This window comes from Carassius auratus, chromosome 13 (genome assembly GCF_003368295.1).
Source record: "Carassius auratus strain Wakin chromosome 13, ASM336829v1, whole genome shotgun sequence".
Classification (NCBI taxonomy): domain Eukaryota; kingdom Metazoa; phylum Chordata; class Actinopteri; order Cypriniformes; family Cyprinidae; genus Carassius; species Carassius auratus.
The window spans coordinates 21,033,309-21,048,226 of NC_039255.1; the positions used below are offsets into that span (position 1 = coordinate 21,033,309).

Here is a 14,918-nt window from a genome sequence, read left to right on the forward strand (position 1 = left end):
TTTGGATAATGGCGACAAGGGGATCTGCCAATACCCTTTTGTTAAATCCAGTGTCGAATAAAAGCGAGCCGAACCTAACCGATCAAGCAGCTCGTCAACTCGGGGCATTGGATAAGCGTCGAATTTCGACACTGCATTCACCTTTCGGGAATCAACACAGAAACGGACCGAGCCGTCTGTTTTAGGGACTAAAACTATCGGGCTCGCCCAGTCGCTATGCGATTCTTCTATTACTCCCAACTCTAGCATGGCCGTTAATTCATCTTGAACCACCTTTTTTTTGTGTTCCGGTAAACGATAGGGACGGCTGCGCGCCACTTCCCCGGGGACCATTTCGATATGGTGCTGTATGAGATTCGTGCGACCCGGCAGGGGTGAAAACACGTCCGCAAAATCTGCTTGCAACTTGGCTACCTCGGCAAGCTGCCGTGGCGAGAGGTGATCCCCCCCCAGGACCAGAGCGAGCGGGTTGGTTTTGACAGCTGCTTCTGGTCCGAGATCATCCTCTGCTGAAATTGTCACGGCTAACTCAACCGAGGTCACCTCATTCCACCGTTTTAGGAGGTTGAGATGATAAATTTGACATGAATTCCCTCTATCCGAACGCACCACCTCATAATCGAGATCCCCCACTCGCCGTGTAACCACAAACGGTCCTTGCCACTTCGCGAGTAATTTAGAACTGGATGTTGGAAGTAACACAAGCACTTTCTCTCCCGGTGTAAATTGACGCGCTCGCGTACCCCTGTTGTACAGCCGACTCTGTTTGTCTTGAGCCTGGAGCAAATTCTCCATAGACAGCCGCCCCAGAGTGTGAAGTTTTGCTCGAAGGTCCATGACATACTGAATTTCACTACGGCTGTTTGAAGGCCCCTCCTCCCAAGCCTCCCTAATGACGTCAAGCACCCCGCGGGACTGACGGCCATAGAGAAGCTCGAATGGGGAAAACCCTGTGGAGGCTTGTGGAACCTCCCGCACAGCGAACAACAGGGGCTCGAGCCATTTATCCCAATTTTTGGCGTCCTCCTTAACGAACTTACGAACCATGGATTTCAATGTGCGATTAAATCGTTCCACCAAGCCATCTGTTTGTGGGTGATAGATGCTGGTGCGAATCGATTTAATGCCCAGTAGTTCGTATAGCTCGCTTACCGTACGTGACATAAACGCTGTGCCCTGGTCTGTGAGGATCTCTTTGGGGATCCCCACTCGGGAGATCACCCGAAACAGTGCGTCCGCCACACTCTTTGCGGAGATTGTGCGTAGCGGCACTGCTTCTGGGTATCGTGTTGCATAGTCCACGAGAACTAATGCAAAACGATGCCCGCGTGCTGAGCGTTCTAATGGCCCGATGAGGTCCATACCAATTCTCTCGAAGGGTCAGTCAGCAGTGGGATGAGGCGCACCGGCCATTGGGTGCGCTCCCAGCCAAACGCCTCCGCTGTTCTCTCAAAGAGATCCACAAACACCTCCGGATCGTCTTGTGGACCCATCTTCATCAGCGGGACGTGCGCTAAGGAGGAGACTGCTGCTGGGGCACCCTCCCGGCCTAGGAAGCTCCGAAGGACTCGCCGGTCTTCATCCTGGGCTTGGACCAACAGCCGGAAGCGATCCTCCTGCTCCAACTTTAGGTCCATCAGCGCCTGATGTTGGGTTTGGTGAAGACCGGCGAGTGACTTCAACAGCTCCGCAAGTGGCGTTGCTGTCGCTGGCTGCATGGCGGCGTGCCGGCTTCCTTGTCCCGGGTTTCGGCACCAGTGTAAAACAGTTCGTTAGATAATGGACAAGGAAGACAGGGGTGGCGAAAAATGCTCTTTATTAAATCAAAATTAAACAGGATAAACAAAAGTAAACTGCGGCTCGGCTCTCTGCCTTTAAACATATATTTTACGCGCACACACACACTGCTCAGCTCTGCTCTCTCATAGATCCAGCCTCCCCTCGCCGGTCTGCTCGGCGCTTATAAATTCTCGCTCACCAATCACTGGAATTACAAACAGGTGTTAATCATTAATCATTTGACCTCCTTATTACCGCTCGTCCCCACATTCTTTCTCCCGCTGCAGTATTTTCGGCTTCCCACGCCCACCTCGCCACAAAAACGTACAAAACAACATTTTTAAGGATAAAACAAAATGTGCTGCCCTATCAATTCAGACCTAAACAAGGCAAAATATATTATTGTAATAAACATGGAAAACATGTATATGGTTCTTTTTTTTTTTGCGACTTTTTATAACATGAAAATTGACTATTTTCTTATTGGAAGCAACTTCCCATCCGTTTTCATTGTTTGTATTATGTTTGCAATGTTCTCATCGGCCATGATTGCGTATTGACATTTCTGGGTTATGTTTGATAATTTCTCTCCCTTTTCCTGTTTTTCATGGATTTCTGCATATTTCTCTGGTGCTGCAATCGCCAGTTCAGCAATAGCTGCATTCTGCACGATTGTGTTCCGGTCAACACCATACTTCCGGAAAGCTTCTGCCATGTTGCTTCCTCTTTTGAAAAACTCCAGGACTGATTTGTACCGCTTTACCACCTGCCATGGATCAGTAACTAAGACAGTAAAAAAATAAAAATAAAAAAGATTTTTTTTTAAAGAGGAAATTTCGGCAATTGTTATGTTTCTAGAGATCACATTTTAAGAACCCATTCCATTCATGTGTTTAATGGTAAACTACACAACACAGATTACAAAACACAAGTTTTCCATTCCTGATATATTAAAAAAACATTTATTAAATTATTTCAATTTGCACAACCTACCCCTTTGACAGAATTTACTCATTTGCTTGTTTTTTTTCTGTTTTTTCACCCCTTTCTTTGCTTTCTTTCCCTTCTTCTTTCTTTTCTTCTTCTCCCTCGAAGAGTCTAAGCTAGATGACTCTGAGTCTTCAGAATCAGAGTCACTTTCTGAATCGATTTTCATTCTTTTGGGGATGTCTGCAGGCTTATCTTTAATTCTGTCAGGAATGTTGTTGTCCATTTTGATGGCTTTAATCGGGGAAGAAAGAAAAACAGTTAAAAGTCATGTTCTGTATGCCTGCATTTGTGACTATAGGTTACATGTTAACTTCACTCCAAATGACAAAAAAAGTCCATATTAACATCACCACTGCCCGTTACATCTATCTTAGTTAAGTTTAATACGTGGGTTTACCAGATTTACCACATTTTATGTATTTAAAGAGAGATTTTAACACTAAAACAACACAAAACTTTCACAAAAACTTTACCTTCTGACAGCTGTTGTCTAAAGAAATCTCAATCTTTTGTTAAATCTTCTATTTTCTCCTGCAGATACTGACATTTCATCTTCCAGGTGTCAGTCTCTGCCTTGGCTTTAGCCAAAGCTATAGACACAGTGGGCGCTGCTTCAGTGGGTTTATCTATTAAGAATAATAATAATAATAATAATAATAATAATAATAATAATAATAATAGGCTATTTAACAACAAAATCATCCTGATTATGTTACACACACAGAGGGAGGGAGAGGGGGGTTGGAGGGACTCTTAAGGTTTACTTAGTTAAAAATTGTAAGTAAAAATCGTTTCGTTTTCTCAGTAATTTCTACTAATCAAGCCTGGATCAACCGTTTTCTTGATGGTTTCATTTGTAAAACTTAAATAGTAGCTATCTAAAGTTAGGTAGTTGATAAACGTGCATCATTTACCTGATTTTTCTGTGCGTTCATCCCGAGACAGTTTTTTCTTCTGTCTCCCTCTGGTCTGATGGTTTAAATTGTCATCCGTCAGTCCACTCTCCATCATCAAACTTGCTTTGGCATTCGACACCTGTTTATCAGTCTCCACTGGATAACCGCTGGCAGCTCTATTTATTTATTTATTTATTTATATTTTTTGCCGCAAAGTGCTGAAGGATTGTGGGTATGGTAGTTTTTCTTTAAATTAACTGCAGAAATTAAGCTTCTTTTTAACGAAGCTGAAATAACAATGACTGATGGCTTCGATATAATAACAGCATTTAACAATTTGAAAGTGAATAATACGTTTGTCTTGTTTTGATTTAAAATTGTATTGCTAAAAATCTCTCGGGATTTGTACTTCCGGAAGGAACGCTACTTCCTGATGAAAAGCCGAAAAGCCCGCTCAACTCCCACGCAAATTAACAGATGCAACGGCGAACATCACGTACAATCCAGTGACACATCATGTAAGATTTGATTACAGCTTTTAATTATGTAAATCTAAGAATTGTAAATTATAAATGTTACATAAATGTATGTTTCTTTCTTCAGCTCTAACATGAAATGTAATATAGCACAACACTATAATTGTTTTTCTGATATATTTTTTCTTTAACTATTTTATTAAATAAATAATTCTATATATTAGAATTATAATATACTGTATATTCATCTTTATTCATGAAATGCAAAAATGCATAAAACCTTACCATAGTTAATCAGATAATATTTACATTGTTTTCAGTCAATGTATTTGTTTTGTGTGTTGAGTAGGCCTATGTCTAAACCATCTGTTGCATGAATACTAAATATTAACGTATTAATTATTATTATTATTATTATTTTAAATATACTCTTTTAAATAATTGTTTATGTATTTATAAGGTGACATGGCTCCGTCATTAAATCAAAAATTGCTGTCAATTATTGAAGGACCTCAAACAAAGAGGAAGAAAGAGGAAGAGGCTTCAAGTATAACTCGTTTGAAGTAATGGTGCTTCATATAACATTATCCAGAGAAATCAATGTTAATGATAAATCCCCTGTTATGTTTGTACTGGCTACTGTATACAGGCCACCAGGGCACCATACAGACTTTATTAAAGAGTTTGGTGATTTTACATCCGAGTTAGTTCTGGCTGCAGATAAAGTCTTAATAGTTGGTGATTTTAATATCCATGTCGATAATGAAAAAGATGTATTGGGATCAGCATTTATAGACATTCTGAACTCTATTGGTGTTAGACAACACGTTTCAGGACCTACTCATTGTCGAAATCATACTCTAGATTTAATACTGTCACATGGAATTGATGTTGATAGTGTTGAAATTATTCAGCCAAGTGATGATATCTCAGATCATTATTTAGTTCTGTGTAAACTTCATATAGCCAAAATTGTAAATTCTACTTCTTGTTACAAGTATCGAAGAACCATCACTTCTACCACAAAAGACAGCTTTTTAAGTTATCTTCCTGATGTATCCGAATTACTTAGCATATCCAAAACCTCAGAACAACTTGATGATGTAACAGAAACTATGGACTCTCTCTTTTCTAGCACTTTAAATACAGTTGCTCCTTTACGCTTAAGAAAGGTTAAGGAAAACAGTTTGACACCATGGTATAATGAGCATACTCGCACCCTAAAGAGAGCAGCCCGAAAAATGGAGCGCAGCTGGAGGAAAACAAAACTAGAGGTATTTCGTATTGCTTGGCGGGAAAGTAGCATATCCTACCGAAAAGCATTAAAAACTGCTAGATCTGATTACTTTTCTTCTCTTTTAGAAGAAAACAAACATAACCCCAGGTATTTATTCAATACAGTGGCTAAATTAACGAAAAATAAAGCCTCAACAAGTGTTGACATTTCCCAACACCACAGCAGTAATGACTTTATGAACTACTTTACTTCTAAAATCGATACTATTAGAGATAAAATTGCAACCATTCAGCCGTCAGCTACAGTTTCGCATCAGACAGTGCACTATAGACCCCCTGAGGAACAGTTCCACTCATTCTCTACTACAGGAGAGGAAGAATTGTATAAACTTGTTAAATCATCTAAACTTACAACATGTATGTTAGACCCTATACCATCTAAGCTCTTAAAAGAGGTGCTTCCAGAAGTCATAGGTCCTCTTCTGACTATTATTAATTCCTCATTGTTATTAGGACATGTCCCCAAAACCTTCAAACTGGCTGTTATTAAGCCTCTCATAAAAAAGCCACAACTTGACCCCAGAGAACTAGTTAATTATAGACCAATCTCGAATCTCCCTTTTCTGTCCAAGATACTAGAAAAGGTGGTATCCTCACAATTATATTCCTTCTTAGAGAAAAATGGTATATGTGAGGATTTCCAGTCAGGATTTAGACCGTATCATAGTACTGAAACTGCTCTCCTTAGAGTTACAAATGATCTGCTCTTATCATCTGATCGTGGGTGTATCTCTCTATTAGTTTTATTGGATCTTAGTGCTGCGTTTGACACAATTGACCACAACATTCTTTTGCATAGACTTGAACACTTTGTTGGCATCAGTGGAAGTGCATTAGCATGGTTAAAATCGTACTTATATGACCGCCATCAGTTCGTAGCAGTGAATGAAGATGTATCATATCGATCACAAGTGCAGTATGGAGTACCTCAAGGCTCAGTTCTAGGGCCGCTACTCTTCACGCTTTATATGTTACCCTTGGGAGATATCATCAGGAAACATGGTGTTAGCTTTCACTGTTATGCTGATGATACGCAGCTCTATATTTCCTCGCAGCCCGGTGAAACACACCAATTTGAAAAACTAATGGAATGCATAGTCGATATAAAAAATTGGATGACGAGTAATTTCTTACTGCTAAATTCAGAAAAAACAGAGGTGTTAATCATAGGGCCTAAAAACTCTACTTGTAATAACCTAGAACACTGTCTAAGACTTGATGGTTGCTCTGTCAATTCTTCGTCATCAGTTAGGAACCTAGGTGTGCTACTTGATCGCAATCTTTCCTTAGAAAGCCACGTTTCTAGCATTTGTAAAACTGCATTTTTCCATCTCAAAAATATATCTAAATTACGGCCTATGCTCTCAATGTCAAATGCAGAAATGTTAATCCATGCATTTATGACTTCAAGGTTAGACTACTGTAATGCTTTATTGGGTGGTTGTTCTGCACGCTTGGTAAACAAACTACAGCTAGTCCAAAATGCAGCAGCAAGAGTTCTTACTAGAACCAGGAAGTATGACCATATTAGCCCGGTCCTGTCCACACTGCACTGGCTCCCTATCAAACATCGTATAGATTTTAAAATATTGCTTATTACTTATAAAGCCCTGAATGGTTTAGCACCTCAGTATTTGAATGAGCTCCTTTTACATTATACTCCTCTACGTCCGCTACGTTCTCAAAACTCAGGCAATTTGATAATACCTAGAATATCAAAATCAACTGCGGGCGGCAGATCCTTTTCCTATTTGGCGCCTAAACTCTGGAATAACCTACCTAACATTGTTCGGGAGGCAGACACACTCTTGCAGTTTAAATCTAGATTAAAGACCCATCTCTTTAACCTGGCATACACATAACATACTAATATGCTTTTAATATCCAAATCCGTTAAAGGATTTTTAGGCTGCATTAATTAGGTAAACTGGAACCGGAACACTTCACATAACACCGTACTTTCTACATCATTAGAAGAATGGCATCTACGCTAATATTTGTCTGTTTCTCTCTTGTTCCGAGGTCACCGTGGCCACCAGATCCAGTCTGACTGCAGTCACCCGGATCCAGTACGTATCCAGACCAGATGGTGGATCAGCACCTAGAAAGGACCTCTACTGCCCTGAAAGACAGCGGAGACCAGGACAACTAGAGCCCCAGATACAGATCCCCTGTAAAGACCTTGTCTCAGAGGAGCACCAGGACAAGACCACAGGAAACAGATGATTCTTCTGCACAATCTGACTTTGCTGCAGCCTGGAATTGAACTACTGGTTTCGTCTGGTCAGAGGAGAACTGGCCCCCCAACTGAGCCTGGTTTCTCCCAAGGTTTTTTTCTCCATTCTGTCACCGATGGAGTTTCGGTTCCTTGCCGCTGTCGCCTCTGGCTTGCTTAGTTGGGGTCACTTCATCTACAGCGATATCGTTGACTTGATTGCAAATTAAAACAGACACTATTTCAACTGAACAGAGATGACATCAATGAATTCAATGATGAACTGCCTTTAACTATCATTTTGCATTATTGAGACACTGTTTTCCAAATGAATGTTGTTCAGTGCTTTGGCGCAATGTATTTTGTTTAAAGCACTATATAAATAAAGGTGATTGATTGATTGATTGAAGAAATTGAAGTTGATTAAATGGCTCCAGAAAAAAAAATAGCTTAAAGCAAAAATGAAGTGCAATTCATGCCAACATAAAATGAAGCTGACTCATAAACCCAACAAAGCAGACAACTATGTTTGGTAAGTATTATTATTATTATTATTATTAATTTAAAATAATTGTATGACCAGAGCTTGCTTGATTAAATTATCTTTTTAATAATTCATAATGTTATTGTCCAGACATAGCTGGACAATTTAAAATGTCAGCTATGGTTTTAGGAAAATTTAAACAAATATGACGCAGAGTCTTACTCACTAGAATCTTTTATAACATGTTTAAAGGTCCTGTACACGAAACAGACATAAGGGAAGGTTCAAGTCAGTGAGGTACTTTTTGCCAAGTCAAAGTGTAATTTATTCTCCTGGATGAAGTTCTTGTATCGGTATGTTTAAAACATTTTAATTGAAGTTTTAGTCTAATTTTGAAAGTAGTTGAACAGAAATATGAACACTAAAGTTTTGTCATTTTTTTTTAACAAAGGTTTGCTCAAGGCCTTCAGTTGAGACAAATCGACATGATTGAAGATGGCATTGCTGGAAGCTCACGTACACTCAGCAGCATGGCCAAAAAAGTTTGAGCTATTCCATGAAGTTGTATGCCAGGAAGGGCCAAATGATAGGACAACCCAGGGAGTTTGTTATGATTGATAAGAGCAAGTTCCGTCACAAGCGAAAGGTAATTTAAATATTCCCATAAAATGTATCTTTATTTTAGATTAATAACCTTAGTTATGTTAGTGAAATTGTGTTTTACATTATGTACTTTGTACATTTGGCAAAATTTGCAATTTGGCTAAACAAAAAATACCCAGTTTGGTAACACTTTACTTGAAGGGGTGTGCATAAGACTGACATGACACCATCATAATCATGACATGACAGATGTCATAAATGTGAAGGAGGTCTTATGCATGTTTATGACAACTGTCATTAAGTGTCATTCGCTCAATTATGACATTTTTAATGCAAATATGACATTGTTTGAGATGTCTTTGTTATGACAACTTGACATAAACCAATACATCATAACCTGTCAGTGTCTTTGTCATTACAACTTGACATTACCAAGACAACATAAATTGTCATAAATATGTCATAAACATGACATAGCAGATTAACTATCAAACTTAAAGGGATAGTTCGCCAAAAAATGAAAATTCTGTCATCATTTACTCACCCTCAAGTTGTTTCAAACCTGTATGAATTTTTTTTTTCTGCTGAACACAAAAGAAGATATTTTGAAAAATGTCGGTAACCAAACAGTTGATGGACCCCATTGACTTCCATAGTAGGAAAAAAAAATACTATGTAAGTCAATGGGGTCCATCAACTGTTTTTTATATTTTTCAAAATATCTTCTTTTGTGTTCAGCAGAAAAAAGAAACTCATACAGGTTTGAAACAACTTGAGGGTGAGTAAATGAGAACAGAATTTTCATTTTTGGGCGAACTATCCCTTTAAGAAACCACTAGCTTTATGGGTTAACATTACATTAAACTGTCATGTGATTGGTTTTGACATTGGCTGTCATGAGGCCATTATAACTGTGTCATGAAGGTTTTTCTTGACCTCAACTACAGTGGTACAAATTTAATTTGTCATTAAAATGTTATAATGGCTTCATGACAGCCAATGTCAAAACCAACCACATGACAGTTTAATTAAAAGTTAACCCATAAAGCTAAGTGTTTGATAATGAATCTGCTATGTCATGTTTATGACACATTTATGACAGGTTGTGTTGTCTTAGTAAAGTCAAGTTGGCATAACAAAGACATCTCAAACAATGTAATGTTTGCATTAAAAATGTCATAATTGAGCGAATGACACTTAATGACATTTGTCATAAACATGCATAAAACCTCCTTCATATTCATGACATGTGTTATGTCATGATTATGATGGTGTCATGTCAGTCTTATGCACACCCCTTCAAGTAAAGTTTTACCAAGAGTTTTAAGTGTTAAGTTCAAAGAGTGTTTGATTGTTAGGCCGATGAGTATTAGAATATATAGAAGGATTGCATTTTTTTGAATGATGCATGCCTTGTTTCCACCGAGCGGTACAGTATAGTACAGTACGATTCGTCATGGTAAACCCTGATCCGGCTTGCATTTCCACTGCCAACAGTGGGCCAACCCTTACTTGATTGGCGCGGTGTATGCCTGAAAGAAACAAACAATATAAATCTTGTAAAGTAGAAAACAACACAGAAAATAACAATGGAGTGCATACAGTATAGCAGATCTTGTTCTTGCTTCTCGGCTGTCCTTCTGCTTGTCACAAGAAGAAATGGTATTGTGTTTCAGCTGTATTAAAAATGGCTCCTCTTGTGTTATCATTCCTCTTATAGCAGGCGCAAGTGTTGATTATCTGTCAACAAATCAACGTTCTGCTAACTCCACCCTTTAGTACCGGACTACTGTGCTAGGTACCCCAATGAAAGGGTCTCAAAAAAGTTGTATGTTATGGTTCGGTTCAAAATTAGGGTATCATTCACATCTTCTGACAATCGAAACTACAAAAATTGAGTACCATACTGAACTGTACTGTGCCGTACGGCTCAGTGGAAATGAGGCATTCTATACATTTGGAAGCTTTGTATTTTTAAATATTGTATAGTTGTATACTTGTTTTTCAGTATGGACGTGGAAGGTTCGCAAAGACTTGGCGTAGAAGAAAGTGGGTCTTTGGGATGCTGGGGGTTGCACCAAGAAATAGCAAGCCTATTCTGAAACTCGTTTATCGAAGGTCCCGAAACCATCTTATCCCACATATTGTACGACATGTGCATCCTGGAAGTTCCATACTTAGTGATAAATGGCGTGCTTACAGAGGGGTACTAACCGATCTTGGCTATAACCATTTTCCTGTGAAGCATAATCAGTGTTTTGTAGATCCAATAACAGGCAGCCATACACAAAATCTGGAAAGAGCATGGTTAACTTACAAAGGAAAAATATGGCGTTTTAGAGGAAATAGGACAGAGGACCTACTTAAACAACATCTAAAACTGATAGAGTGGACTTACTAGCTTGGAAATCGGCACAAAAATGGTCCTCTTGGAAGACTGTTGAAGGATATTCATCGAAAATATCACCTTTAAAACACAAAGCTGATAACTCCCGAAGCCCATTATTTCTCCAGCCTAACTTGACCATGCTGGCTCACTCCCAGATCATCCTTATTTTTACTCTTTTGAAACACCTCTTTCATAGTCCCATTCATTGATACAAACAGTATATATATATATTTCTATATTTCTTATTTTGTACATTTTGTAATTCTGCTGCAATAATTACTGCTTTGTATCAAATCTACAAATGTTAGTACATCAATTTACAATAAGGTTCATAAATTCCATTAATACATGCTTTAATAATAGTAAGTCATGTTAATAAAGACTCTACAAATATTAGTAGTCCATAAGTTAATGTTGAAATAGTGAACACTTTACAATAAGGTTAATAAATTCCATCAATAAATGCTTTATTTATGGTAAGTCATATCAATAAAGAGTCTACAAATGTTAGTAACACATCAGTTAATGTTGAAATAATGAACACTTTACAATAAGGTTCATAAATTCCATCAATTAATGCTTTATTTATGGTAAGTCATGTCAATAAAGAGTCTACAAATGTTAGTAACAAATCAGGTAATGTTGAAAAAGTGTACACTTTACAATAAGGTTCATAAATTCCATCAGTAAATGCTTTATTAATGGTAAGTCGTGTCAATAAAGAGTCTACAAATGTTAGTAACACATCCGTTAATGTTCAAATAGTGAACACTTTACAATAAGGTTCATAAATTCCATCAATAAATGCTTTATTAATGGTAAGTCATGTCAATAAAGAGTCTACAAATGTTAGTAACAAATCAGTTAATGTTGAAATAGTGAACACTTTACAATAAGGTTCATAAATTCCATCAATAAATGCTTTATTAATGGTAAGACATGTCAATAAAGAGTCTACAAATGTTAGTAACACATCAGTTAATGTTCACATAGTGAACACTTTACAATAAGGTTCACTCAATCCATTAATAAATGCTTATTTGAATGCAAGTAATGATAGTAAAGTGCTTATAAACATGAACAACATTTTTCCGCTGCAGAATTATGTTTACCAACAAATCAATGCCTTGTTTATGTGAATTGATGCATTAGTAGGCTACATGTGTGAGTTAACGTTAACAAATATTAACTAATGCGGAACAGAGGTGTAGTTCATGGTGAGTTCATGTTAACTAATGCATTAACTAATGTTAACTAACCGTGCTGTTAATGTGAATTGATGCATTAGTACATGTGAGAGTTAACGTTAACAAATTTAATGCGGAACAGAGGTGTCGTTCATGGTTATTTCATGTTAACTAATGCATTAACTAATGTTTACTAACCGTGCTGTTAATGTGAATTGATGCATTAGTACATGTGTGAGTTAACGTTAACAAATATTAACTAATGCTGAACAGAGGTGTCGTTCATGGTTAGTTCATGTTAACTAATGCATTAATTAATGTTAACTAACCGTGCTGTTAATGTGAATTGATGCATTAGTACATGTGTGAGTTAACGTTAACAAATATTAACTAATGCTGAACAGAGGTGTCGTTCATGGTTAGTTCATGTTAACTAATGCATTAACTAATGTTAACTAACCGTGCTGTTAATGTGAATTGATGCATTAGTACATGTGTGAGTTAACGTTAACAAATAATAACTAATGCGGAACAGAGGTGTCGTTTATGGTTAGTTCATGTTAACTAATGCATTAACTAATGTTAACTAACCGTGCTGTTAATGTGAATTGATGCATTAGTACATGTGTGAGTTAACATTAACAAATATTAACTAATGCGGAACAGAGGTGTCGTTCATGGTTAGTTCATGTTAACTAATGCATTAACTAATGTTAAGTAACCGTGCTGTTAATGTGAATAGATGCATTAGTACATGTGTGAATTAACGTTAACAAATATTAACTAATGCTGAACAGAGGTGTCATTCATGGTTAGTTCATGTTAACTAATGCATTAACTAATGTTAACTAATGGAACCTTATTGTAAAGTGTTACCGCAATCTCTTAATAAAATGAAAAAGGATAAATCATGTGAAGACCATCTTACACTAAGATTTTAGTTTGTAAGGTGCCTTGAAAGTTCTTTGACAACTATGTATCCAAAAAAATGTACAAATGAAAAACTAAGGTGACCCCAATTTTCCAAGACCATTTAACAACCATGCCCACACTATACACTTTCCCTTTGCTGAACATTGTATTACGGTTTAGTTAAGTTGTGAATTGAGAAAAAGCTGTTTCCATTTTTAGGAAAAGGACTTTTGGTTCCATTAACAGAATTGAATAATGGGTCTGCCAGAATATGCCAGTGTACCCATCATCCATTTAGGACAGCCTATTCTGGACATTGCTTCTCTCAGTGTAATCAATCACACATTGTTGTAATGCTCTCTGTTTTATTAATCAATGTAATTCCACAGGGTGTCCAAATGTTCATTGTATGGCATGCTTATGTCTAGCTGACTGGCCCTGGGTTGACAAACTATCACATTGGAGAGGCACCTTTTGCTTCATCTATTACTTTTTCTAACAGCTTTCACTGTGTTTTTCAAGTCAGTTTTTGTTTCTTTAATTGATGACATTTGGACCTTCTATCGCCCACTCTGCTTATCAGCAACACTGGTTTTTGTAAAAACAAAAAAGTGTGGAGTAAATATTTTCAAATAAATTGTATTCATTAGTGGGCTTAATGAGTAATGCAACTTTATGCTGTGATCTTGCTTGACAAAACCATGTGACTCAAAAGAGTGTTTGGAAGTGGTGTTGGGTACAAGATCATCTTGTTGAGTCTTTTAGCCATACTTTTAGTCATCACTTTAAGCATTTTTTTGAGCGCGGTTCCAGCATACTTTTGGCCTGCACGCCTGCTGCTACTTAGCCACGATGAGAAGAAACACCACCTAGTCTCGTCAAACTTTACTTCTGTTCTTTTACTCTAGTTTCTTTTCCGTTTGAGAGTTTCATGTTCTGAGTTAAGTTTTGTAACGCCGTGTCTTCGAGTCTGACCTCAAGTGCCCGTTCAACTTCAACCAGCCACACAACTCTGCATCGTCAGCCAACACCACACCACGAGCTTCCCAAGACATCACTTCAGCGACTACTGAACTTCCAGCCAATCAGCGACATCGTGAAACAGACTCTGACCTTTACTGGAGGAACTCTAATTTAGTGATTTATGGTTGTTCATGTCTATGCAATTTAATGTATTGCTGTAAACTTGGGATTCCACATTTCCATTCTCTTAAAATCATCTTTCCCTAACTTTCGATCTTCCTGCAACTTGTGTGAATGTGTGAGTGCATGCGTTTATGTGTTAGATTAGTTTATATATCTTAGATTTATCTAATAAAGCCTTATTCATATTGAAAAGAGAAGTAACTTGTGTTTTGTGCTTACAAGTTAATGTCTTAAACTGCCGATCTTGTTACTGTGCTAATTGATAGTGTTTTCACTATACTTTGGATATTAATATTCAGTGCAGATTTGATGTTAAACGGCTCGTTCAGTGAATCGCAGGGCGTCTCAGTGATCAGCCATGAAACAGTGATTCTGTTCAAATTCCCTTTAAAATCTTAAATGATTCCCTTTTGAGCTAAATGGACCTGTTTCCCTTTTTTTCATAGTTTGGTTGGTCCTGCGACTTATCAAAATTAATTTGACATGAACCGATAGAAATGAACCAAGAGAAAACATTACCGTCTACAGCTGCGAGAGGGCGCTCT

General features: G+C 37.7%; 1 protein-coding gene across 1 annotated transcript; it reads right to left on the reverse strand.

Moving 5' to 3' along the window:
- Positions 1-1,362: 1,362 nt before the first annotated feature.
- LOC113113195 (coiled-coil domain-containing protein 106-like) lies at positions 1,363-3,905 on the reverse strand. Its single transcript, XM_026279368.1, has 4 exons — positions 3,684-3,905; positions 3,243-3,395; positions 2,773-3,000; positions 1,363-2,562 (listed from the first exon to the last, which is right to left on the reverse strand). The coding sequence occupies exons 3-4, from the start codon at positions 2,990-2,992 to the stop codon at positions 2,252-2,254; spliced, it is 531 nt and encodes a 176-aa protein (XP_026135153.1). The 5' UTR covers positions 2,993-3,000; positions 3,243-3,395; positions 3,684-3,905; the 3' UTR covers positions 1,363-2,251.
- Between the last annotated feature and the right edge of the window lie 11,013 nt (positions 3,906-14,918).

What these genes read in the sequence shown, in the direction of transcription:
- LOC113113195 (XM_026279368.1), bottom strand. Translation starts at nt 2,992, where the DNA reads ATGGACAACAACATTCCTGACAGAATTAAAGATAAGCCTGCAGACATC. An exon ending in GAGTAAATTCTGTCAAAGGG is followed by an intron (nt 2,563 to 2,772) that starts GTAGGTTGTGCA and finishes TTACTGTCTTAG; the next exon opens with TTACTGATCCATGGCAGGTG.